Source organism: Pezoporus wallicus, unplaced genomic scaffold, assembly GCF_028554395.1.
Source record: "Pezoporus wallicus isolate ANWC-B61680 ecotype Strahan unplaced genomic scaffold, APGP_CSIRO_Pwel_v1 contig_5116, whole genome shotgun sequence".
Classification (NCBI taxonomy): Eukaryota; Metazoa; Chordata; class Aves; order Psittaciformes; family Psittacidae; genus Pezoporus; species Pezoporus wallicus.
Window position 1 is genome coordinate 49,209 of NW_026642000.1, and position 25,344 is coordinate 74,552.

The 25,344-nt window shown below is 46.1% G+C and overlaps 2 protein-coding genes across 2 annotated transcripts; one reads left to right on the forward strand and one right to left on the reverse strand.

Annotated features, from left to right (window-relative positions):
* Positions 1–280: 280 nt before the first annotated feature.
* Positions 281–2,733, reverse strand: LOC130608525 (transcription factor JunD-like). Its single transcript, XM_057426490.1, has one exon. It carries the CDS (start codon positions 2,652–2,654, stop codon positions 1,368–1,370), a length of 1,287 nt encoding a protein of 428 aa, XP_057282473.1. The 5' UTR covers positions 2,655–2,733; the 3' UTR covers positions 281–1,367.
* A 327-nt stretch (positions 2,734–3,060) lies between these two features.
* On the forward strand, positions 3,061–10,338 carry THAP1 (THAP domain containing 1). Its single transcript, XM_057426491.1, has 3 exons — positions 3,061–3,265; positions 5,343–5,578; positions 8,939–10,338. Exons 1-3 carry the CDS (start codon positions 3,061–3,063, stop codon positions 9,395–9,397), a joined length of 900 nt encoding a protein of 299 aa, XP_057282474.1. The 3' UTR covers positions 9,398–10,338.
* Positions 10,339–25,344: the final 15,006 nt, after the last annotated feature.

The following is a 25,344-nucleotide window of genomic DNA, read 5'->3' on the forward strand; positions in this document are numbered from 1 at the left end:
GTCTGGCAGAAGCAAGATAGGCAACACCGAGCAAGGGATCTAAAGCTTTCAAAAAGTTATTGAGGATTATGTCTAATTGGAGGAAATAGTTAATTTGCTTTACTCTTCTACTGGTAAAATCTTGACAAAGAAATAAATCACACCAAGTTTTTCCAACCAGAAAAACTTTTAACACTCTAGTGTTGACTTGTTCTGTATCTAGAGTATTGCATAAAGTTTCTTCAGAAAAAAAAAACAGATCAAGAAGCAAGATACACAGATTTCTACTCAAAAATAAATCTACTTTTCCATAATAATTCTGTGATTTATTCAAACAGTATACAATGGAATTGCCACCTTTATAGCTAACCCACCCCAAACTTAAGCCCTTTTCTGTATAGCACTGAACTGTTACTATACTATGTAAAGAGCAAACACCACTGGAATGTACACAGTGAAGGAAAAAAAAAGTAAAGCTCTTCTTGCCCAAGTAACGGTTTTCTCTACTAACATGTTATCTAGAAAAATAAGGTCTAGGCAACGTCCAAAAGTGTTCAAGTTTCAATAAGTAACTATCAATGCCCCAAGGTTGCACTTGCACAAGAAAAATGGAGCGTACGGTTTAGAAAAGTATCTTCAAATGACTGAGTCAGCAATGCATTTCATTCTGCTTCAGATTTTACAACAAAAATCATTCCCCTCCAGGCTTTGATTTTAAAACGGAAGCCATGTAAGTGCAAGAGCACCCACATAGTTGTCTTAACTCTCAATGGCAAATTAAAGCTCTAGAGAAAGACAGCATTTTTAAAAAAGTTCTTTATCAATACCAAGAAAATATACATAGCCGTATCATGTTTTAATATATATATATATATATATATATATATACACGCACATCTTCTCAAAAGGGTACGATTCTGGCTTTTTTTTTTTTTTTTTTAAGTTTGAAAAGCTTATCCATTGCTATACAGTTCAGTAAAGGTGTATTAGGAAACACACTTTTTATATCCCCCATTAAAATAAAGTTGAATCTCTCTGTAAACAGGAATTATCTTAATTTCCGAAATCTCTGCAGACCTCACGTACTTCACTGAAAGAGAACAGCCAACCACCTGCCCCAGAACCACCCACGAATACCCTCGCTCCCGAGAGCAACATCGACAGTCCTCAGGAAACGCTTAGCAACACCCGGCTCCTGCAAACGCCTTCTCCGGGCGCAAATAAATAGTAATAATTAATAATAATAATAATGACGACAACAACAACAGGAGAGCTGCGGCGGGCGAGCCCCGCGGAGCCCCGCGCCGCCCCGGCGGCGGGCGAGGACGGTTCAGGGCCCGATCCCGGCTCGGGTCGGTGGCGGAGTCCCCCCTCAGCGGGGTCCCCCCTTAGCAGGCGCTAGTCTCCGGCGGGGCGACTGCCTCGGGGGGCGCCTCCCGCTGGGCGGCGGCGGGTGGAGGATGGCCGGCGGCGTTGATGTGGCAGCCGGACGAGAGGTGGCTGCGGACGCGGCCCTGCAGCTGGGTGACCTGCGCGCGGAGGAGGTTGGCGGTGGCGGCCAGCTCGGCGTTCTGCCCCTTAAGCGCCTTCACCTTCTCTTCCAGCCGGGCGATGCGCTCCAGCTTCCGCCGGCGGCACTTGGAAGCGGCGATGCGGTTCCGCAGCCGCTTGCGCTCCGCCTTCAGCCGCTCCTGGCTCTCCGCGTCCAGCGGCGACAGCGACGGCGGCGTCGGCGCGCTGCTGCCGCCCTCCACGCCCGCCGACGGCGGCACCTCGGGCACCGTCTGCGGCTCTTCCAGGGACCGCGCGGGCGGCAGCCGAGCGGTCCCCAGACCCGCCGACCCGAAGGCCAAGCCCGGCGGCCCCGGTGGCGGCCCCGGCGGCGGGGCCGAGGCGGCGGAGTAGGCGCTGCCCGAAGGGCTCAGCGGCCCCGCGGGGTTGAAGCCGCTCAAGTTGGTGTAGACGGCCGGCGGGTCGGCGGCGGCGGCTCCCGGGGGCCCCGGGCGGGAGGTGCAGCAGGGTCCCGGCGTGGAAAGTGGCGGCGGCGGCCCCGCCAGGAGCTGGTTTTGCTTGTGCAGGTCGGCCAGGGCCTTGACGAAACCGTCGGCGAAACCTTCCTGCTCCTGCGTCACCGGCTGTCGGTAGAGAAACGGCCCCGCTGCCCCGCTGCCGCTTGAGCCGGGCGCCGCCGGCCCTGGGCTGCCAGTGCCCAGCCCCGCGCCCCCCTGGATCAGCAGCTGCTCCAGGTCGGAGGCCGGCGGCAGTTTCAGCAGCGGCAGCTCCGCAGCTGAGCCCAGCGCGGCCTCAGCGCCGCCGCGAGCCGCCGCCGTTCCGCCGCCGCCCGCCGGCTCCGCGGAGCCGGCGGGCGGCGGCGGAACGGCGGCGGCTGGCGGCGGCGGCGGTAACAAGCGCAGAGCCGCCGCGCTGCTGCGGGCGCCTGCGGGCGGGCGGAGAGCGAAGGGCCCCGGGAGCGGCGCGGGGGAGGCAGCCGCCAGGTCCCGCTTCTTCCCGGCACCTAGCAACAGCTTCTGCCCCGCCGCCGCATCAGCCGCGGGGCCGCCGGCGGTACCGAAGCCCGGCAGCGGCACGAAGTCGGGTAGCAGCTCCAGTCCTTCCTCGGGGTAAAACGGCGCCTCCATCTTCACAGCGGATCGCCCGCTACGCCCGCCGCTCATCCTGCCGCCCTCGCCGGCCGGCGGCGGCGGCTTCGGCGCGGGGCGGGCCGGGCTGAGCGCCTGCTCCGCGGGGCCGGCCGCCCTCGGCTGGCAGCGGGAACTGAGCCGCCTCTCGGCGCCGCCGGCCCCACGCCACGCCCCGGCCCCGCCGCCGTCCCGCCCCGCCACCGCCGGTCCCCCCCCCCGCTCCTGCCCGCACCCGCCGGGCTTGCGCGAACGGGCTCCCCCGCAGCAGCCCCGGCGAGGAAACCGCGCTGCTCACCCCCCTTCTACTCCCTGAAAACTCGCCCCGAGGCTGCGGAGCGGGAGAAGAGGAGCTGCCGGGGGCGAGGGGTTCCCCGTGGGCATTCCCCGGGGATGCTCCAGCCACGGCTCACTCGTCCGTGAGGGAAGCGCGGCAAGGCCCATGCGTGGGGGCTGCAGTGAGAAGGTGATCGTGGTTTGTGCCCGTGGTGGACGGGCGCGGGGTGGTGGTGCAGGTGTCGAGGATTCGTGCTTCTCGACTGTGCCGCTGGCGTCTGACTCACTGGGGAGTGAAGAACGTTCGGCCGTCGGGAAACATGCCGACCAGCCCAAGAAAAGTCACTCGCAAGAAGGAGATGACAGCGCTGGTGTGGCTTTTCCTCTGAAAAATAAAAAAATAAAAAAAAAATAAAAAGTTTAGAGACAGGGTTTGAAAAACCTTAGATGTCTCTTCCACATTACAGAACCGTGAAAGTACTGTTTGTTTGGTTTTTTTTTTTTTCAGTTTGGGGGTAGTATTTAGTTGTTACCTTCACTGGAGACAATTCCTTCTGCCCCTTTCCAAGTCCCCAAAATTCTTACAGGATGAGGAAATTGCTTTCCACCCAGTCCATTAAAAATCCCTTCTGCTGGGGATACTAATGTGATCCTGACAGAGCTGCCAAAAGCTCTCCTTTAAGCTGGGTTGCTGACCGAAGGCTTCAGTGGCTTCTTGACAGTTCCTCCCATAAGTGCTGGGATCCACCAGCATCCCCTCAATTAAGCATCACCCCGCTGCAGTCTACTCATGCTTTCTCCCCGCACATCAAGACCAAGTGCTTCTTCTCACAGGATGTGTTTTGCAGCTCACTGTTGAGTTCTGCTGTGGCCCCACTGGATTCATGGCCATCCTTTCCTGTGCCCATATTTGCTCCAAAACCCAGAGCAGGGGAGGAAGCAGAGATGCTGTCGTCAAGTCAGGAAGGACTTTGCCCCAGGCATGCCTCTTCAAATCCACAGGAGAAGTGGAGTCCTTGATGACCTTGACTCACCAACCTTGGGACCCCTAGCTACACACCCTGCCCACAGGGCAGGGGCTCCATTTGAACTCAGTGCAGGCCCTTTAGTCCCTGCCCAGCTATGTCGCGAGTGTTCCAGCCCCATCTCCAGCCCCATTTCCTGGGTAGACCTTGGACCTGTGTTTCCCGTTCTGTCCCTGGCATCATCCACCGCTGCTCCTGCCCGGGCTCCCTGGGGTGGACCTAGTACCTGGTTCATCACCTCGCCTCGTCGGGGTGTGTCAGTGTGCGCAGCCAAGCCCTGCTCCGTGCTACAGGACTCTGCTCTGGCTGGTGAGGGCCAGGCGTGGCTGTGGCTGCCCCCAGCTTGACTTCTCAAGGCTGCAGCAGAATCGCTGCCCAAAGAACTGTGGGCAGCAGGACTCTAGGGAGAAGAAAGCTGCCAGGCAAAAGCCAGAAACAGAGGCACTTGGGTGGCTAAAGGAGGAGTAGGCATGTCTTTTTTGGTGTGGACGGTGGTAGCTTATTTTTGTTTCCTTGGCTGACCTAGCAGCAGTGGGGCAGAGTTAGCTGTACTCAGCCAGCACTGGATACTGAGAGCTGTGAATGCCAGCGGCTGCGTTGCTGCGGCTCCTCGATGTACGGGCTTTTCCTGCCGTATTCCTGGGTGAGCAAACGGCAGTGAATGGCATCTTCTCTGCAGCCGGGCACAAATCGCTGTCTAGGGAGAGGCACCGCAGCCTCCCAGCTAAGATCTGTACAACTTCTCTTCTATCCCTTACAAAGTGAACTGAGGGAAAACAGACTGAGGAGAAAATGAGGTCCAGAGAGAAGACTGGGGAGGTTCACTTGGCTGTGGGGTCATTGCCAGAGAAATTCTAGGCGTCGTGTGATACATGATAGAGATGACACTTTCATCAGTGCTCTGACAGATCTGTTGGTCAGTTACATAGGATGGTTTAACTCACTGATCTAATGCAGAGCCCGAAGGTGACCCTGCAGAACAGGAAAACGCAGCAACTGCTTGAAATAAACTTACTTATAATGCCAGATCGGTTTATTTACACTGCTATCTAATACACCTGCAAGCCAAATTTCGGTGACTGTAAGGGAGCAGTTTTACACCTCCTTCATGCAAGGGCCCGTCATGGCAATGTGGTCTTTCTGTTGTTATCCTCCCTCCCCCCCTCCGCTCTCCCTTTTATTTATTTTGCTATCAGAGCCTGGAGACCCTCCGGGGTGGGCACAAGGACCCTGTGACAGCCCCGTGTGCCCGCCCTCTGTCCTGCCCGCCGGGTGGGGCGAGCAGCCCCGGAGAGGCCCCGGCGGAGGACCGCCCTCACGGCCTTTCCCCGCTGGAGACCGGGCCGGAGCGCGGGCAGGACCGCAGCCGGCCGGTCGTGCGGTCAGTCACGGCAGCGCACAGCTGTAACCCGACCCCCGTGAGCAAGCTTTCCCGTAAAGCTGAAGGTGTTTCGTATTTGCAGGTTTCCTCTTACGAGACCTGATCTTTGCAAAAAATGGGAGGCTGCTGTAAAAAGGAAAAACTTCAAACCGACCAAGTACAGCAGCATTTGCTCAGAGCACTTCACTCCTGACTGCTTTAAAAGGGAATGCAACAACAAGCTTCTGAAAGAAAATGCCGTGCCCACGATATTTTGTTACACTGAACCTAGCGAAAAGGTAAACCCGAAGCATTCGTACAGACACCGGAATGCTGTGTGTTGTGCGTATTCAGGGCCCGAAGTGGCAGGGCAGCCAGGAGAAACTGCAGGTTGTGAAGGATGCCGGCAGAGCGTGTGCAGCTGGAGGCACGTGGAGGGCTGTGGTGACTGGAACACATCCAGCCGCTTTTCTCATGTAGATGTAGGCTGTCTGAGGCTCTGTAGCACGTAGAGCACCGCACTAACTTCCAGTAGCTCTGATCTGCACTTCTGTGCCTATGCAGAAGCCTTGTGCTGAATTAAGTGGAACGGCAGCAGAGTATAGAGGGTACTGCCCTGTAATTCAGTTGTTCGACTGTATTTGTACCATATTTGGAGTTTTAGAGAGCCTTCAGTAGTACTGGCAAGTTGTACTGTAGTATTCCGTGCTGACTGGTGGCTCCTTCCAACACTGAAGTGATGATGGGGTTGTACTGCAGTATTCCATGCTGACTGGTGGCTCCTTCAAACACTGAAATGATGATGGGCCTTAGGTCTGCAACTTAACTGTCCTCTCTAAAGGGCTCTGTCCTCTGGCTTCATGGAGTTAAAAAGTGAGGGGCAGAGGGGCAGAACGGTAGCTGCACCTGCCGAAACCTGTCTGTGCTGAAACCATCCCTCCTTGCCTTAACAGTTACCTTGAATTCACAAGCCAGGCTGGTCCCTAGCTTCTGTCTCTGAACTTCTGGTGGCAGTCTTCTGTGACGTGTTTTGCTGCTAAAGCAACTTGCAATAGATGCAAGTCAGTTATGAGTTCTTCCTTCTTGATGTGATAGCTCCAAAACAGGAATGGGAACATTTGGTTCTTAGCTGCTATAAAGAACATAAAATATTAGATCTCTTGCCATTTTCCTGTAGGGGAAGTGGCAAAGGAGAGAATGGGTATGATAGGTCTAGGGGGTGGAAGGCTAATGGGATGGTGTGCACACAGGGAAATAGGGTCTTTTGCTTGTGTGATTTTTTTCTCTTTATATACAATATTAGATTTGATGCAGAAATAAAAAAGGGAATGTATTTGAAATATGACTGATGATAGAGAAGAGAATATAATCAGAAGGTATTTAAGGAAAACCAGACAATTTCCAGGTAAATATGGCTGTGTTTTTGCTTGGTTATGCTTCCCTGTTATTGTGAGATAGACATTTTCTGTATTGTGTGTAAAATAGTTCCAAAACTTTAGAGGCTGAAAGCTGAATGGGTTTACAGGGTGATCTGCAGAAGGGCAATTGGCATATCAGGATTAGCGGTGAGCCGTGTTCCTCATACATGGATCTACAAAAACTCAAAAAAGAGTGCCTTTTCATTATGGACAAGGATTTAGTGATATTCCTGTTTGTCTCATGGCACTTTTAAACAAACTGCCACATATCTTCAAGAAATAATATAGTAACGAAGAATAACAGTGGCTGTTTTGGAATTGAATCCACAAATTTTGAAATAGAGCTTTTTATCTTTTGTACTATGTAATTTGAAATACTTTTTTTCTTTACTTATGTCTTAGGAGAACCATTTACTGTCTGTAAGGACTAGTTAGAATTCACTTATGATGTGTCAGTGATACCAACGATCTGTTCTCCGTGACACGTTGTGGCAATAGTAACGTATTTATAGAGGTAGCATGTGCTGGATAAGCTGGAAACAGAAGTCACTGTGTGAATTCAGCTGTCCAGCTGATTTTTGCTTGTGCTTCCATCAAGGGTGAGTGTGTCTTTGCCGATTACATCTTTGCCTTGTATTTTTGTTTTAGTAGAAAAGTTTGAAAGTGATAGCTGATAGGGTCAAACTCTTTAGAATATTCATGTGTGAATTAGACAGGCACACTCTTAACAGCAGTTTCTTGTAATTGAGAAATAAGAGTGATGGTTGGCTGGTTTTGTATTTTAAAGTGATAGGTAATATTTGAGTGCATATGAAACTTCCCTTCAACACCAATCACAAAACCGCCTGCTCAGTTACTGTCTACCAAACATTGTAGTTTGTACAAGAGGGATATCTAGAACCCCTCATATCAAGTATTATCTTGTTTGCATGTTAAGTCAAGGAAGGTCAAGTCATGACCTTCAGATCTGGTGAGCTTGATATTTAGGTGATGAACGTTTCCCTGTCCTTAGGCTTTCATGTATAGCAATAATATTGGCAACAGGTGGGTAGCTAGAAAATTGGTTTGGTGCCTCTTTTACTGAGAATGTCTTAGGCTTTCTTTTGACATGCAGTATGCAAGCTCTTTTGTTTAAGTAGTGGGGTGTTTTTTAATCATGATGTGCACAGAAGCATTTCTGAATTATAATTCATTCCCTTGGGGCAGAACAAATCTGATTCTCTGCTCTGGCCTGTGCTCGAGTGGTGAGGGATCTGTGTTGTTCTGAGCCATGCAAGTGAACCTATCAAGAGCAGTATGATAAAAACTGCAGTTTTGTGTGGCGTTGAGCCAGTCGATATACCGCTGCTGCCAAAAGGAAGAATCGTGCTTCTTCCTTCTCCATCCCATCTGCCAGCCGTGCAGTCCTGTTCCTCACTCCTTCCATACACCAGAGCAGGTTTAGGTCCTACCTTGTGGTGCGTTGTTTTGATTTTTAATAAAGAACCGGAGATTTTTGCAGTGGTGGTGGAAAAGCAAATAGCTTTCTGTCATCTTAGCAACTTACTGTGTTTGAGGAAAGACTACGAGGGTTGGAAGGGCTGCTTTGCTGTTGAAGAGCTGTTTATTTTGGTTCATCATGTCTCTTGAAACCAAACCCTTATGCTGCAGTCTGAAACCAGTGACACGTTCCCTTCCAGTTGTTGAGAAGCAGGCCTTGTGTATACCCCTCTGCTCTGCCCCATAAGTAGGTGATCCTTATTCCACCTCAGCAGAAGATTATCTGCTGCTGCTGCACTTTTAAGTCAGCTGATATGTTCAAGGTGTAATGGTAAGATGCCACAGAAAGAAGGAGGGACAGAGGGGGATGGGGTGGCAGTGATGAGTTACTCCGTTTGATGGAACAGGAGCCTGCTTTCTTGCTTCATAGCTTATCGTGGATATGTATTTGACCTAAGTTTCCAAGTGCATATTACTATATCTCAGATAGTAATTGCTACATTCTTCAGTTCTTCATTTATTTGAGACTTCAAGGACTTGAGTTTGAGAGCTGTGAAAATGAAGCTGCGTAAAAAATGTCTTCAGTTTTGAAGCCAGACAAAACAGGCCCAGAACTGTATGTCTATTTTGGAAATATAAGCTTTGAAATTTACTCAATTTCAGTCCTGGTTGTTTTATGTTATTCTGGGGTTGTAGGAAGGGAGTTGTGTTTTGAGCAATGTTAAACATGAAAATGTACTTCGTTTTTCTTGTTGTTCCTAGCCTGAAGAATTTACAGAACAGCCAGAAGATCCGCTGCCGCCTCCCCCACTGCCACCGCCGCCACCACCGCCGCCGCCACCTCCGCCACCAGCAGCTCCAGTACTACCAGCATCTCCTTCATTTCATCTCTCTCAGATAGATGCCAGATTAGTTGATCCAAGTATTGGATTATTGATGCCTCCTCTCCAGACCCCTAGCAATCTTGCGGTTTTTTGTGATCACAACTATACCGTAGAGGATACAGTTCATCAACGAAAACGAATTCAGCAGCTGGAGGAGCAAGTTGAAAAACTGCGGAAGAAACTCAAGACAGTGCAGCAGCGATGCCGGCGTCAAGAAAAACAAATTGAAAAACTGAGAGAAGTTGTTCAGTTTCAGAAAGAAAAAGACATACTGGCAGGAAAAGGCTATGTGATTCTACCCAATGACTATTTTGAAGTTGTAGAAGTACCTGCCTAGAAGTCATGAACATCGGTTTTCACTTTGCTAGGACAAGAAATTTAGTTTGAAAACTAAATGCTCTCTAATTCTGTGCACAAGACTCTCTAAGAGTTCTCAGACAGTAAATATGCAGTCATACAAACGAGAATACAATTTTTCTTCATGGTCATTTCAGTTTGATACACTTCGAAAGTGCAAGCATCTCAGAATTAGAATGTGCATTTAGTTTACAAAATCTGAATTGCAGGAAAGGATGCAATGGTGAATACATTTAAACCCAGGGTTTTGATTTGTTTTTTTGCTTTGTTTTGTTTTTGTTTTTACGTTTTGGTTTGGCTTGTTCATTTGTTTGTTTTTTTTTTTTTACAGCGGCTGTCTTATGCTTACAGGGATTGGGGAACTGAATCTGGCTGAGAGTGAAGTTGAGGTTATACACTTAGTTCAAAGCTTTGTCAAGGCATTTAATGTTGGCTTTGGTGATCCCCAGGAAGTGGTTTTCACTGATTTCAGAAGGAGCAGGATTAAGGCAGCTAAGACTACCTGCAAGTGCTGCAGAAAAATAAAGGAAGTTAAGATAAACATTTCAGCCTGGGAAAACTTCCAGCCTCAGTTTGCTATGCCTTCAAAGCACTGCAAAAAGTCTAATTCCTGGATGCCTTTGGTGAGGTATGTAAATGAACCTCTTATTTTGGAGTAACCTTTCACCACGTGTGTGTTGTGAGGGACATGAGGAGAATTTGCAGCATAGCTGATGTAGAAGAGGCTTTAGTTTGAGGGCACTTAAAAACACTCCTGAAGTGCAGTGCTACACTGAACGTATGTGTTATTGGACTGTTGGCTGGATCAAGAAGGCAGTGTACTGTTTTGGAGTGGCTGTTCTAAAGTACCTTGATAATATACAGTCCTCAAGGTGTTGCAGTGTGACATTCCTACTGTAATGGGTGGAATGTTGTCCTCATCCTTGAGTCTCATCTCAATTGTGTGTAGCTTCAGGAAAAAAGTTTTTTTTATCTTATCGAGGTGTCAGGCATTTGTGACTTCCATTGCAGTATGCTGTGGGTTTTCCCTTGCTGTCTCAGTGGTCCCTCCCCAAAAGGTGTCCACTGAAGGGCAGTAACGGAATTAGTCTTTGGGAGCTGCTTGGTGCTAGACTGGTTTTTAATATCTCAAATGCTGCTGCCTCTCCTTCAGCCTTATTAAGACTCATTGTAAAAGTGAATTTAGCATGACAAAGTAGTGCAGCAGTTTGCACTTACTGTCTGATAGTTTATTTAGTCAATTAACTCATTCAAAATCAGAGAAAATGGTATCATGCTAACCCTGTTGTAGCCTTCACAGCCGAAATTCCTGGATATATTAGACACAAGGAAAATGACTTTTCTCAGTCCATGTCATACTTGTGTGTAGTGTGGATTCTAGCTCTGACGCTAATCAAGGCCTATTCATGATGGCTTTAAAAGCTTCCGTTAATATCCTGTTAGCACAACATTTTGAAATGTTTTGAACCAGTCTTTATACTTCTGACCTCACTCATGCCACATGTCTACTTTCCCATTTCATAGACTTACAGTGAACAAAAATTGATGATGCGTCCTTTTGTGTACATTTATGATACGTGATTTAAAATAAAAAGCAAATGGTGTGTTAGATTTTTAACTACTCTTTCTCCTCTTTTCCCAGGACTTTGCCAAAACTAGCTTCACATTTTGTTGTTTTTTTTTTTTTTCTAAAGTAACTTCCTGGTTTAGATGCTGGGTTTTATTCACAGCATTCCCAAGTCTTGTTGCTGTTATGCTTTATACTTAAAATAAACTTGAAAATGTTAAAATTAAAAAATTGACAAGGAAAAGACGTTCACACAGCTGTTGCTATGATTTTGGCATGTGTGGCCAGAGTAGCAGATTGTTTCTGTTTTCTATGCAATAATACCCTCTTACTCTCTGGGCCTTTAAAGTGTGACTTCCTGAAGCAGGGCAGGTTGCTGCGATACTTCACCCCTGTGGCTGGGGTGCTGTTGCCATTCCACTCTTCCTCCAACCATTTTGTTGTGCACTGCTGTCACCACCCTTCTCACTTGGACCAGTTCTGGTGCTGAGTGCATCCTTCTGTGGGCAACTCAGCTCACCGAAGCACCAGGTTTGGCTTGTAGTGGAGAGGCAGAGGAAGATCAGTGGTGTCAGACCTGATACAAAAAAAAGGCAGGGGCAGGAGATGAGGATGGAGCGAAATAAGTCGTCTCCTCTGGTCACAATGAGTTGTTGCATTGTGTCAGCTGCTTCTGAATATAAAGTGGTAACTTCATTCTCTTAACGCTCAGCACTGTTTCCTTCTACCCTGGCCGAAGATCCCTGTCTCCCCACACTGTAACCTGCTGTGCTTGTTGGGCTCATCCTTTTGAGGATTGTAGCTTCACAACCTTCCAGCCTGACAGAAGCAAGTCAGCAAAATAAATTTAAGGCACACTGGTAAATTTCTCATGCATGAAGTTCTTGTGCGTTTAAGCTTTTTATGTTGAAGTTGGTTTAGTGGGTGACTCAAGGGAATGTTCCTCCTGGTGAGAGGTGTGATTATTGCTTGTCTCGAGGATCTCAGTAGTAGCAGGTGGAAGGGAGAGCTGGTGCCCTGTTCCTTTCCTGTTACCAAAGGATTTTTCTATGAAGAGATGCAGTCTGTTCTGAGAATGGTCTTGAATTTCTCCTGCAGCAACTCCTCTTTCTTTAAATCAGCCCTCCCTAATTCCTGATGCAGTATGTTAAGGCTAGGTATGGACTCTGCTAGGGATGTGAGGACTGTCAGTATCGCAGAGCAATGAAGGGAGAGAAAAGGCTGGCATGGAAATAACCCATTGCCTTTTAGCAGTTGACTTTTCCTGCACCGGACCTACCCAGCACTGCACTGCAATCTCTCTGATAGCAATATAGAAAGAGTAGATGAAGGCTCTCTGCTACTGGCCAGACTAAGGAAGGAATTCCAGCTTTTCATGTAAAATTAATAATCACAGTGTGTTCCCCAAGCATTTGTTAATGTTTCCTGTTTTTTTTTTTGAAGTGGGACCTGTTACATTCACACCATCAGCTGTAAAAAGGGCTGCATCACTTACTGTTAGTATTGGCCACAACCAGTGCCTGCACTTAGCAGCAATTGATTTGGAGCTAAAAAGTAGAAGTGGGAATGTAGAACGATGTGATTGTCCAGTTGCACACCAAGTAGCTGACATTTGTTTAAATGCATGTAGCTGTACTTCACTGAAGCCAATTTTATAAAGCAGACAGTTCAAGGAATTTAGAAAGTACCAGAACTGGGAAAAATGTTTCACTCTTAAAATCTTGAGAGAGTTATTCAGAAACAGGCTGAAGCTGCAGCAGGCAGAAATTAGGGCTTCTAAAAAGAGAAATGTTGGTTTACCTCCCCTGTTGGCCCAGTTCTCTTTTTGCTGTGTTATCTGACCTCTGTATAGTGTTTACTTTTCTCCTTACACCTCTGCAAAGTGTTTGCATCTCACCGTCTAACTGGGACAGTTTAAAACCCAGGGATATGTTTTATGGGGAAAATGAACAGCTAAATATTTGGATTACTGCTTGTCACGCTGAGGGAGTCCTTTGTCACTGCCATTTTTTCTCCTGTGCTTCCAGTTGGCCTCTTGTCTGTGCTGTTACTAGTGCAGTCTTAACAGCTGTGGCAGTGAATTAATGAAACTGAGATTTCCAAGTAATCTTCTGCTTTGCTGAAATTTCATTTTCCTTTAGTGCTATGTAGGGTTTAGGGTATGGGTGTCCTGTGTGAATTTTGAAGGAGTTCTGTAGTAGCTGAGGAAAGTCCAAAGCAAATCCCAGTTTGAATGTAGGAAAAAGGAAACCAAAGACGTTGTTCTGGTAAAACTGAAACCAGAACGGTTTCTTAAGTCCGTTTCAGATGACTTCTCCTATGGTGCTCTTTGCTGGAGCCAGGCACTTATTCCTAGTTTCCCTTTTGCTTTGTTTCTTTCCTTAGAACTGTTTTAGGTTTTAGTCTGTAGGTGTATCTGCTTCCTCTCAGCTTACACCTTCATCAGGTGTCAGGGTAGAAAGGGGTGTTTTGAGCTATTGTCTAATTTTAACAATCAAAACCCAATCTGCCAAAGCACATTGATGCTTACTGTCTGTCATTACTGCTGCAAGTTCAGTTCTGTAACTTCTGCTGTTTAAAGCATAGGAGGTTATTTGCCATATTTTAGCCAAGATTTATTAATAAAGGAGAAAAAAAAACAGGATTAAAAAATATAATTAAAAAATATGATTAAAAATATGATGACAGTTAAGTGCTATTATAGATTCCTCTTCAATGCTTTCAACAGAAATTTTATTTTCTTACAGTTATTTGGATGGAACCACAGCATTTTATTGCACAAATTGGGCAGAAGGCCTTAAAATTTTATGGAGACTGAAGCAGTTTAGAAGTGTGCAAAAATAAAATGTATTGGAAAGTTGTTGTTTAATCCACTAAGAATAAACAGTTCCCAAAGGAAAGCTTTGGCGAGGAACTTAAGTATTCTGAAGTTAAAGAAAACTTTTAAATATGTTACTCAGAAGGAATTTTTCAAGAGCCTCTCTTGAGTATACATTGCATTGTCATAATTAAATAATTTCAGTAATTAAATCTCTCTGAAGTCCTGCCACTATTAATTCATTTAGCACCGAATATCAAGCCTTTTATTGTCTGTTGTGCAAAATGATCTAGTGATCCTCCTGTAGCTGCCTCCTCTCATTGTACAGAGACTGCCAGGCCTGGGCTCACACATTCCTGGAACCTCTGAAAAAATGATTGTCTTCTGCGTCATAATTGGTTCTAGTGGACTGTTAAAAGGTCCTTTAGTTAGAGAGGAACATGGGAGACTACAATGAGGCTAATTGTTTTGGGGGTTGTATGTTTGGTTGTTTTTTGGGGGGTTAGTTTGGGTTTTTTTGTTTGTTTTTTAAACTCAGGGAGGACTTGAGCAAATTAGGCAGGCTTCTCATTTCCTTTCAGGTTTCACTGGATGTGACTATTAAGGGTGTATGTTCTATGACTATACTAGTCATCTATAGCTGAACCCAATCTTCAGTATCTGAGTCTGTGAAAAAAGACATGTAAATTGCTTTTGGGGGGGCATCAGTTCAGTGTCTGGGGCTGGTAATCCAGAAAAAGGAGGTCTTGCCTTCAATAATGGTTTCTTCTTTCATCTTGGGCTCATTTACCAGCCCCCAGCCAGAGTCCAGTACTTTCCAGCCAGGTTCATAGATGAGCCAGGACATTGATTTAGCAGAATGACACCGTATACAGCAGTATACTGAAATGGCAGCATGAGCACAGTATATCAACTGCAATATACATCAGAATCACAGTACAAGCATACCGTACAAATTCCCATTACTGGTCTCTAAATGCTTGCTGTCACGACACTGTGTGTCCTCAGTTGCCAGGAAATAATATGTGGGCAAAGTTCATCTTAAGCCACTCTCCCACACTGATTTGGTGAGTGGTTCAGTTTTTATTTATATGGGTTGAGTCACATACATCTTCTCCTCCCATGCTGGTCTGGGTAGCTGTTTTCAGGGAAGGCTATTCGTGCAATCTGTTGACTAAGTAAGTGATATATTAGCTATATACCTTAAACAAAGGTTACTGTCTATTCCCCCTGGTGTTGAGATAATCTCAGCTTTCTTTATGACAATTTGTTGTTATCACTTACATTCTTCCCTGAGGTCATCATTCTTGACCATCTCCTCTGGGCCTTCCTCCATTGCAGGGATTAGTCACACATCTCCATACCATCTCTTTTCAGGGATGTCTAATGTCTCTTACAGGAAGAACTGAACTTTTTTTTCGCTTCAGGCGCTCTGCAGTCTGCACCCATGGCTCAGAAAGGAAGGTTTTGGTTTTTCTTGTGTTAAGAGGAAGGGATCTTTTTAGGATAATAACCACAGTAGCTGGCTCTGAAGGGAATGAAGCTTCAGAATAACCACTTTCACAGCTCAGTCCAGAGTTCTTGATCTTCTTTGTTGTTACTTGTGTTTTCTTTGTTTGTTTTTCTTGTCTTCTTCTTTTCTTGTATTGATAGGATCAGACTCTTCATTCATCATGCTGGTGCTGGTGCTGTCAGGTCCAGAGGAATGGCAGCTGCATGCAAATAAAATTTAAACGGAGAGAACTGTTCCCAGGCTGGCTGTGAGACATCAAGGTGGACTCATCTGCCCTAGCTAGAGCATGTGCTACGTGAGCTTGGGCTGCAGAGGCTGGCCTTACTGGTAGATGGTTCAATTTCTAATATTTGAAGCTTGAGCTAGACTTGCAGGCTTGTCTCATAGGTGTTCTGAGCTGATACGGTGTTTTATCAAGTGATTTTGTAGTGGCAGTTTATCTGGGGAACTCCAGGAGTCACTGGCAGATGAATGAATGTTTGTGGTGTTATGCCCAAGGTATGAAAAAGAAGTCATTTATGAGTAGCTTCCAATCAGTATGTATATTCAGTTCTTATCTTCATTTGTCTCTTTCTGAGTCCAGGAAAATCTTTTTTGTTAGTTTTATTTTCTTTGACTGACAAGGGACTGAAATTGTTCAGAGTTTATTTATGTGTCCAGCATGGCGAAGAACTGGCAATTTCTGCGCTACAGGTACTATAGCATGGAAATCTCCTGGTTGTGGATAATAAGAAACATGTCTATGCCCCCAGGTGAATGTGCATGTGGCTATTTCAGCTTGAGGAACTCTAGTTATTTGCAAGTAATCTATTTAAAATATGCACACATAAACCACTGTCACAGTATCATTTGAGTTATCTTTCTTCGATACTGCTGTCAGCTAACGTTACCTGATGGCAACTTTTCATATAACTAAATACATATATATGTATGTAATATCCTTTATACTCGAATGTTCAAGCAAGGATATGATGGTGTTTTAACTAATCTAACAATATCACTCTGTTGATAACAGCTCTTCCATCAATATTGACATTTACCTCTTTTTCTGTCTACTAATGTTACGACTTACATTTTTTGCTTTGTGATATACCAGCTTAATATATACCTGGTATATCAGTTAATTGACATGTATATAACTTCAGAAATAAGATGTAACTAAATTAAACTAATATCTACAAATGGTGCTTTCTTGTGTTGTTCCCAGTGTTACCTGACAGGCTAGATCTCTACACCAGATCAAAAAACATCCTCCTTCAACACTTTTTACTCCTTCAGTCAGGGAAGAAATCATAAGCTTATACATGTGGTAGATGATATTGGTCTTTCTTGTTTTTCACAGTATGATGATCACGAAGTCTTGTAAGCATGCTGTCTACTGAACCCACCATCTCTGTGATGAGATAGGACTGTAGAAGTAGAACTTTTCTCCCCATTAGAAATCTATTTGAATCTTCAATGTTATCTCATTTTCTCTGACTTTTTTGTATTTGCTTTGCCCTTCTGCAGCATTGCTTTTCTCTCTTACCAAAGATTAATTTTATCTTTTCTATTAATACTTTCAGAATCTAGAAGTCTGTGTTTCTTACCGCATTTGCCTTTTCTGATCTGATACATGGTAATAATGATATACTAATCTGCTCAATTACAGAGGCTGTCAGCAATAGAGTGCTGGAGTATTTGGAGCATGGGTCAGTAACCTTTTTTTGTAGATTGGTAACTTTTTACTCTTTGATGCTATAAAATGTGCCACAGAGATGAAAATGCAAAATGTTGTTAGAAATAGCATTGGAATGAAAAGCATGTGTCAACTGAAGACTGCTTCAGGTTAATGGATGAGCTTGGCCTGTGAAAAGAAGAAGTTTGGTTATTATTTCAATGGATTTTACTCTCTGTGCATTCAGGCTGAGTTTTCACTCTTATTCTACTTGCTTCTTGATTCCTGTATATAAAATGATATCTGTAAGAGGTTTAAAAGTGAGCTCAGTGATTCTCCGAGGAGCTGAGAGCTTTCTGAGCAATGCCTTCACCACTGGCTTAACTTCTATCCCACTTAAATGAGCAGTAAAGCTCCTGCCTGTGCTGAAATGCTGAAAGCTTGACTCAACATTTTGAGCAGAGCCTTGCCGAGTCCCATGGGGCTGGGATTTCTTCTTTGTGTTGCTGAAAATGATATTGTTTTGCTGTTGGGAAGTCCATCAGCATTATGCAGAAGAGGGGGCACTGGGGCAGTGTCATCCTCTCAGACAAGGCTAAACAGCATTGTTCTTTGGCAACAAAGTCATAATGCCGTGAAGCTTCAGCTGATGTTTGCTCATGATGTCACAATGGGCTCCACAGCAGGGTGGCGGTCTGCTGTGCTGCAGTGAGATCACGGTAAGGTAAAATCCATCTGCAATGATAAATGGTTATTTACCTGAGTGAATAAGGCATCTGATAGCATTCCTCAACAAATGGTCCGCTACCCATTGAGGAATTAAACTCCGAAGCATTCCTGCATCTTTGGGGGTGTTTTTACTCCTTTTGATTTTGCTGATTGTCTGATGCATGTGGAGTTAATGTGTTATGCTCCCTGCACTTGCTGAGAGCCTCAAAATACTGCAACACTTGTGAAACAAAGTCTGTTGGCTGACTGAAATGTCGTTTGAGGCAGGTACACTGTATTGTAAATGAACATGAGGAGCTGCCCCAGTGAGGTCAAGGTAATAATGTGGGGAAGGCTGACAGCAGCACAGTTTGTTTCATTCTGTCTGAGGCAGCCAAAAGGTCTTTTGAGGCCTTTATAAAGTTTAGAGGGGATGGTGTTTATTCTACAAGCTCTACAAGAACAGTGGCAAGTTGTCTTCTGGCACACTTCCTCCTTTTCAGCTTTAAACTGAAATAGGGTAGACTTAGATTAGATACTAAGAAGAAAAATTCTTCACTCTGAGAAAGTGGTGAGACACTGGCACAGGGTGTCCAGAGAAACTGTGCCTGCCCCATCCCTGGCAGTGTCCAAGGCCAGGCTGGATCAGGCTTGGAGCAACCTGGTCTAGTGGAAGGTGTTGCTGCCTGTGGCAGGGGGTTGGAACTGGGTGAGCTTTAAGGTCCTTTCCAACCCAAACCATTCTGTGATTCTATAATGTAACTAGGTTAATTTATCTGAATAGGCACAGACAGGCCATTAAAACAGTTAATGGAAATAGGATATGCTGGCATGGTAGGAAAAGCAAAGCTTGTTTCTACGTATTTTTGTAAGTAACACAAATTACATTTTTCGTGAGGTTAAGTTGTAAACACTTGGGTTTTGTATTCAGCTTCTCTGGCTTGTCAGAAGCAAGACAAATGGCAGATTTCAAAGATGTCATCCCGTAGAGATAGCCTTATGGGTCTCAAAGCCTCTCTAGTTTGCTGTTAAAAGCTTTATTCAATGAACTTACACAGTTTCAAGATACAGCTATTGGTTACATATGCTACCATTTAATTAGGTTACATATGCCACCAAATAATTGCAGCACTTCTACTTCACATCCCTTCTGTTATGATTATATGTTGCCCCAAAATTGCAAGTCACATAAAAAACGTACTCTGACTTCAGTCAGAAACTGTGAAGGCATCTGATACACTGTGCTTTGTTTACACTGATGTTTAACAGCAAGTGTTTCCATAGTCCCAGGCTAATTGATATTACTCAGAGCTGTCCTGTTATATATGTATAGCCTATTATGCATGCAGGTCCAACTCCTTTCTTCTATACTATTATCCTGAGACATTTTGTATGAACACTGAAAAACACTAAAAAAATCCCAAACAAACAAACCACCTAATGCCTATCGTTTCATTTGTGCCACTCAGAAATATAATTGGATTTTGCTTGTACATATTCTGTATTTCACAGTTGTGAGCACAACTGTGAAAACTTGTAACAATCAAATACCTGGAGGTAGGCCACACTGAATTCTAACCGCATATGTAGACATTCAAGAGGATTGTAATGTCTTCATGTAATAAGTTATTATGGATAGGAGTTCCAGAAGTTATTGTATGTGAAAGCTGGTTTCTAGGTCTGCATTTAAGAGTACTATCTGTTCATAAGCCAGTGAACATGGAAGTCTGAAATACGCCACAGATGTTCAAAATTATGGTCCTACACATTCTGTCTCTTTGGTTCCTACCTGTGAAGGTTTCTATCTAACCCAGCGCCCCAGACCTGCTTCTTCCTGGGCAAGTGCTGCAGCCATTTGGTATCATGCAAAAGATGGGTGTATCTCAGACATCAAGAGCCTTGCTCACAGGAGGACTAAACAGCTTGGATCCTGGGTGGCTGAAGATGCTTGGCATTGCCAGTGGCTCCTAACTTCAGCAAACCTGGCCGCCATTTGGAGATGAAATACTTCCAAGTGGAGCCAGCTCACTTTCCCTTTGCAAGACTTGAGCATCTTCTCATTTGGTGGGCCCCTAGAAATTCAGGCATGTAAAATCTCAGTTCCTGAGCAAAGCAGTGCCTGAAGAAGGTGACTGTACTGCACTCACATCGTCTATCAGCCAAAAAGGAAGCTTTTTAACATTCCTGGCTCTGTTTTTCAGAAGGAGGCATGTAAGGGGTGATGAGGCATGCTGTTGATGAGTGGTTGGTGGGAGAAAGAAAGTTTCTCAAGAGCTCTCAAGATGGAGGGAAGAGGTCAGAATAAGTCTGAATCAACCAGAGAGTGGCTGTTTCAGCACTCAAGGAGGGATTAACAATTCTTTGATATTTGTTTTAATTATTGTTGTTATTTACTCCTGACCTTTTCCAATTTCTTTCTGAAAGCTAAAGATGAAGGTGCAGGCATCTGTTCTGTAGCTCAGTGGCCCGTGTTGAGGGGCTGTCTTTCTCAGCCCCTGAGTTTTGTGGGGCTGAATGTGGCTGACAACATTGGCAATGCTGCTGCATTTTCTGTTAAAAGAGTAACTTTCAAAAAAGCCCCCTCCAAAATGGTAGAACAACTCCTGATGTGCAAAATGTCAAGTGTGAGGGCTGTGTTCATGAAGCACAATCTGCTATTGTGTACTTGCAGATTAGAGTATATAATATACAATCTTTTCCTACAGAAATGTGAGTCCTAATACACATGTCGAAAATGCACATGATGGAGAACTAGTTAACTGCAGAAATAACTGCTTTTCTGTAATCCAAGCAGTCAGCAAGAGGCATAGTGCAGCAGAAGAAAATGGATAACAACTGCATTTCTTTTTATTGAAACATCATGAACAAAGCCACAAGCACGAGAACAACATCCAGTATTGAAGAAAGAGACAAAAGAATATGGACCTCCAACCATTCCTAGCAAATATATTACATTGTCATCTTTTGGGCACTAGAGAATTATTATCTGTGTCATGATATCTTTCTAAAGCTAAAAAGAAACCTCCTTGTGAATTGTGGGTGGATGATGTGGACCCACAAAGCAGCCACTTCTGCTAGCTCAGGAAAAGACAAAGAAGAGCAAATGCCCAAAAATGCAGGCAGGAACCTCAGGTCAGAACCTCATCCAGGTTCTGACAAAGCACTGGATTTTGCTATGATATCTCCAAGGGTGTCTCCTGCCCTCCCACACCAGACAGATTGGCTCCAAAAACAAACTCTGTCCGCTACCATCATCAAGGCTGCGTGGCGGGGATATTGCACCCAAAGAGAAGTGGACAAAATTAACAAAGCTGCTGCCAGGATTCAAGCAGCTTATCGAGGCTACAGGACACGTCAGGAAGTGCCCTTTGGGTTTCATGATTGCCCTGCATACAGTAAGCTTATAGTAAAGGAGGAAACAGAAAAAAAGACAGCAGTTCTCCCTCTTGTCATGGAGCGCTGTGTGTGTTGGGCTAAGGGCTCCCAGGCACCAGGCGTTACCACTGAAAATGAGAGGCTGAGAGGTCAATGCAGAGATAGACATGAACCAGGCACTTCGGTCACTCCTGGAGCCATTGCCTTCAAAGCAGAGTTTTCTGTCACACCCTGTAAAGTCTTGGCCCTTGCTACCCCTGAAGTCTTTCAAGCCTTGTCATCTCAACAGCAAGTTCATGATGCTGCAGATAAAATTTGGGCTGCGAGAAGAGCTTGCCAAAGAGCAATAAAATGGAAAGAGCTTGATAAAATGGAAAGACAAGCTGAGAAAATAGCAGAGCTAAGCCAGATCTTCATTTACAGTTATCGATTCACACTAAACTTTTGTAAGAATTACCAAATTTCAGAGTTAGCTAGTGTCACTAAAATGCAGGAGTGGACCACAGAGCCCCAAGACACAGTGCCGCATCCTGGACAAGTCCTCACTGTGAAGTTAGAACTGAGAAAGGAAAACAAAGACTCTAATGCAGAGGGCAATGCACCATCTCTGAGAAAGATTAATGTGCATACAGTAGTGAAGGGCCTGAGCACCTCCAGAAGGCCTGTCTTCCTGCGTGTCTTCAGTACCGACGGAGCAGTGGAAGGCTTTTACAGGGCAGCGGGCGGCAGGCAGTTGCATGGACTGTACACGGTCAGAAAGCACGGGGGCTCAAAGCTGTCTCAAGTCCGCATTCATGTAAATGTGGTGGAAATGGAAAGGAGGACAGGCAAGAGTCCATGATGGTAGGAAGACGCCAAGAAACTCAGAATTGGAACGGCTCTTGTACTGCAAAACCTTTCTCTGTACTTGCAGAGCCTGGTCACCGCTGGAGCAACTGTCTGGGTGTACCTTGAAAGTGAGCTCTGTTCTGGTAGCCTCCCTCAAGGGTCCCAGGTAAAGCGCACACAGCAGCCCGTGAGCATCTCAGCCCGAGCAAGTCCGACGGATCCTTTATATCCACAGACCTCACCACAGCAGGGCCCGGGGCACTGCTGCACTGCCAGGGTCCTACCAGGCGGGGGAGCCGGAACAGCGCGGAATGCGAGGCAGGGAAACGTCCACAGTGGGGACTGGGGAGGAAAAAGTCTAGGAGAAGCTGAAAGGGCCTTCTCTTTGTGTGAGAGAAGGTCAAAAATGAGGAGGAAGACAGTGGTGGCTGTGCTGGGGCACCGCGGGGGAGAGGAAGGACAGTGGGATGCGGTGCAGCTCCCTGTGAGGTAAAGGTGCGTGGAGGAGGAGCGATGGAGGGCAAACGGCGGAGAGGGAGAGATAGAATTGAGTTGTGCTTGGTGGAGCAAGCCAAGAGAGGTGACAGCAGGAAGGTGCCTGGTGGGGACAGGGAGCTGGAGGAGAGTGGAGAGGCTTCAGGGCGTATGGGCAGGTGGACAGCTGGCTGCAGACTCTGTGCCCTCTGGCCTGTGGAAGTGTCTGGTGCTGCAGAAGTTGCCAAGCTGGGCTAGAAACATCCCTTGCCTGGAGAAGGTGCGTATTTTAGGAAGCTGCTGATGGGAGAGCAAGGACTGAGAGCAGAGAGGATCGGTGGGGAAGTACCAGGGCAAAGCTGAGGCTCCAGGAGTGCTGCCCTTTCCCACACCGCTTCTGCTCCAGAAGCTGTCCCTTCTCCCTGCAGGGCTGGTGTTTGCCTGCTGGCTCCCTGTGTCATGTGACATGGCACAAAGGTGACTCAGTCCTCTCCTGGGAGCTCAGGGAAGCCTGGCTCCATCCCAAACGCTGGTACCTGAGGTTTGTCTCCAGTGGCTCCTGGCATACTAACCCCAGGGACCAAGGCGGCAGGCTGGGGAGGGAGAAGGCCCATCCACCTGGAAGGAGCCTCCTGCCCCAGAGCTGCTGCAACAGCCTCACCTCTGCAGCCTCTCTTTTCTGCCCCCTGCAACTGCAAACCCGTCTCAGGCTCTTGATTCTGGAAATGGGTTCTGGTTCACAGCATTTCCCATCCGCATCCCTCCTGCCAATGTCCTTTTCCCCTCATTCTGGGTTCCCCACACTCTGGTTACCAGGAGCACTGCCACCTCTTCCTGGAAAATGCATTTTCCACAGTCATCTCCATGATGCCTTTGGGTAGCGTGTCTTGGCACTCTCCATCATAAACTCCGGTTTTCAGCTGCTCCTAGTATTAACCATATTGGCTCAAACTTTTGGATTTGTGCTTATAGGTGGATTTCTCTATCTTGTTTGTTTGTTTGTTTTTCCCCCAGAAGTCTGAGCTGCCCAGAGGGTTCCAGCATTGCTTGTGCTCAAGTAGCTCTTGTCTCTTTTCAGCCTAGAATTGCAGCCTCACATCAGTTACAAACCCACAAAACCCATGGTAAATCAAAGGAAGGTTCTCAACAGAGAATATTCAAGTTTTACCCAGGAATTCATTTGCTGTCTCAGGGTGGATGCTCCCAGTGATCCATGGTATGGCTGGTAAAACAGAGTATTCGTGTGTACCTGCCTTCCCAAAACGTTGAGGAGCATTGCTGAATAAAGGCTTGTAAACAGAAAGCATTATTAGCAAACAGTTTATTTCTCCAATACCCTCTTCTGGTTGATGGATAACTCTGGAAGCCAAAGACCAGGCACACGGTAGGTTCTTACCTCTTGTCATAATCTGGGCAGAGGGTGGAGGCAATGGTAAAGCAAGAATATATCTTATTTCCTTCCAAGCAACTACCATGTAATAGGAAAAAGCCTACTCCTGTAGGCTACTTGTACCTCAAGGCAGCAGGTTAAAGCCTTATGAAAAGAAGTTTCTCTCCAGTCTGAGATTCAGGATTGTCTAACAGAGCAATGCCTGGGTGCGATCGCAGGCAGTGATTACAGAGGTGTCAATGGGCACAGGCTGGGGCTTGCACACAAACATGAAGCTGTGATTCAGCAAAGATGATGGGTGATGTCTGAGGGTGCTGAGCCCTGTATGGGACTCAAAACATGCTGGAATACACAGGGTAGCCTGCACAGAGCATTTTTAAAGGGTAGCTTTGTTGCAGAAAAATTTGCATCAGACAGATAATGGAGTTATCCCATACTCCGCATTCTGGTGGGTTGTGGTGCTGTCTGTCTGCAGCACCCCAGCCAAATGTTCACTGTTGTTTTTATGCCATCATAAAAAAAGGACTTTGACAAGTTGTGTGCTTACGTCTGGTCTGTATCTAATGGCTAAACCGAGCAGTCTGGTAGTTGAAAGCAGCTCATGATAAGAACACACTTTGTCCAGGACAGTCTGTCAATAGCACTGTTGGTTTTGAGCTGCTTTCTGCAGCTGGGATGAGGAACTGTGCAGAGAAGGGCAGCTGCTCCTCCAGCCCTGCAGAGATGAGGAGCTAGGGAGGACTCTTGCAGATTCCCTATGTGTAGTACAGAAGCAGAATAGGCAAACCCAGTGAGCTGCAGCTGGTAGAGCCTGCCTGAGAGCTTTGGAGGAAGCAGGTTGCAAGCCCACTGCAACACAAATATGGTGGGAGGACACTACGAGAAGGCCACTAATAGTGTCAATGTGACTTTGAACAACACAGAAACAACATCTTTTTCATTAAAGGAAGCTGAATTATCTGATAAAGTTGCAGCTGCCAGTTATTCCTCTGTGAGGAACTTAGATAAGGCAAATCTGAATCAGACAGCCCATGACTGTACTAAAATCTGGGCCACTTCACGGAATGGGCCCAGCTGTTGCTGAGAAGAACAGGCTTTCCATCTAGAAGTCAGCAAGCAATTAAATAACCCAAAAGAATAAATCAAAGCTGAAAGTGTTTCAGGTCTGGGTGCAGACTAGAAGAATTTTGCACCACTCTTTCTTGAACTCAAAAGCTGAGGGGGAATTCTCCTCTTCAGAGAGAGATGACAAAGTGACTTCCATTTGGGAAGAAAACAGAGACGATCCTGAGATCCCTTAGTAGCAGGGGGACCAGGAAAGTCCTGTTTTCCCACCTGTATCTTACTTAGGTTTACCCCCTATTTTATAGCTATAAACCAGCAAGTGCAGTATGAAAAATGAATAAGTTCAATTAGGTCTGTAGGGAGGCTATTAGACCAAGCTGAAACAAACAGACAATCTTTCAGGCACATGATCTATCTTTCGGTCTGATCTGCAGCCTCTTTTTTTCTCCATCTGTAACTGGCAGCATAATAAAAGACACTTCGCCTCCTTAAAAACCTAGCCTCACATCTACTCCTAGCCTGCAGTGCCTGT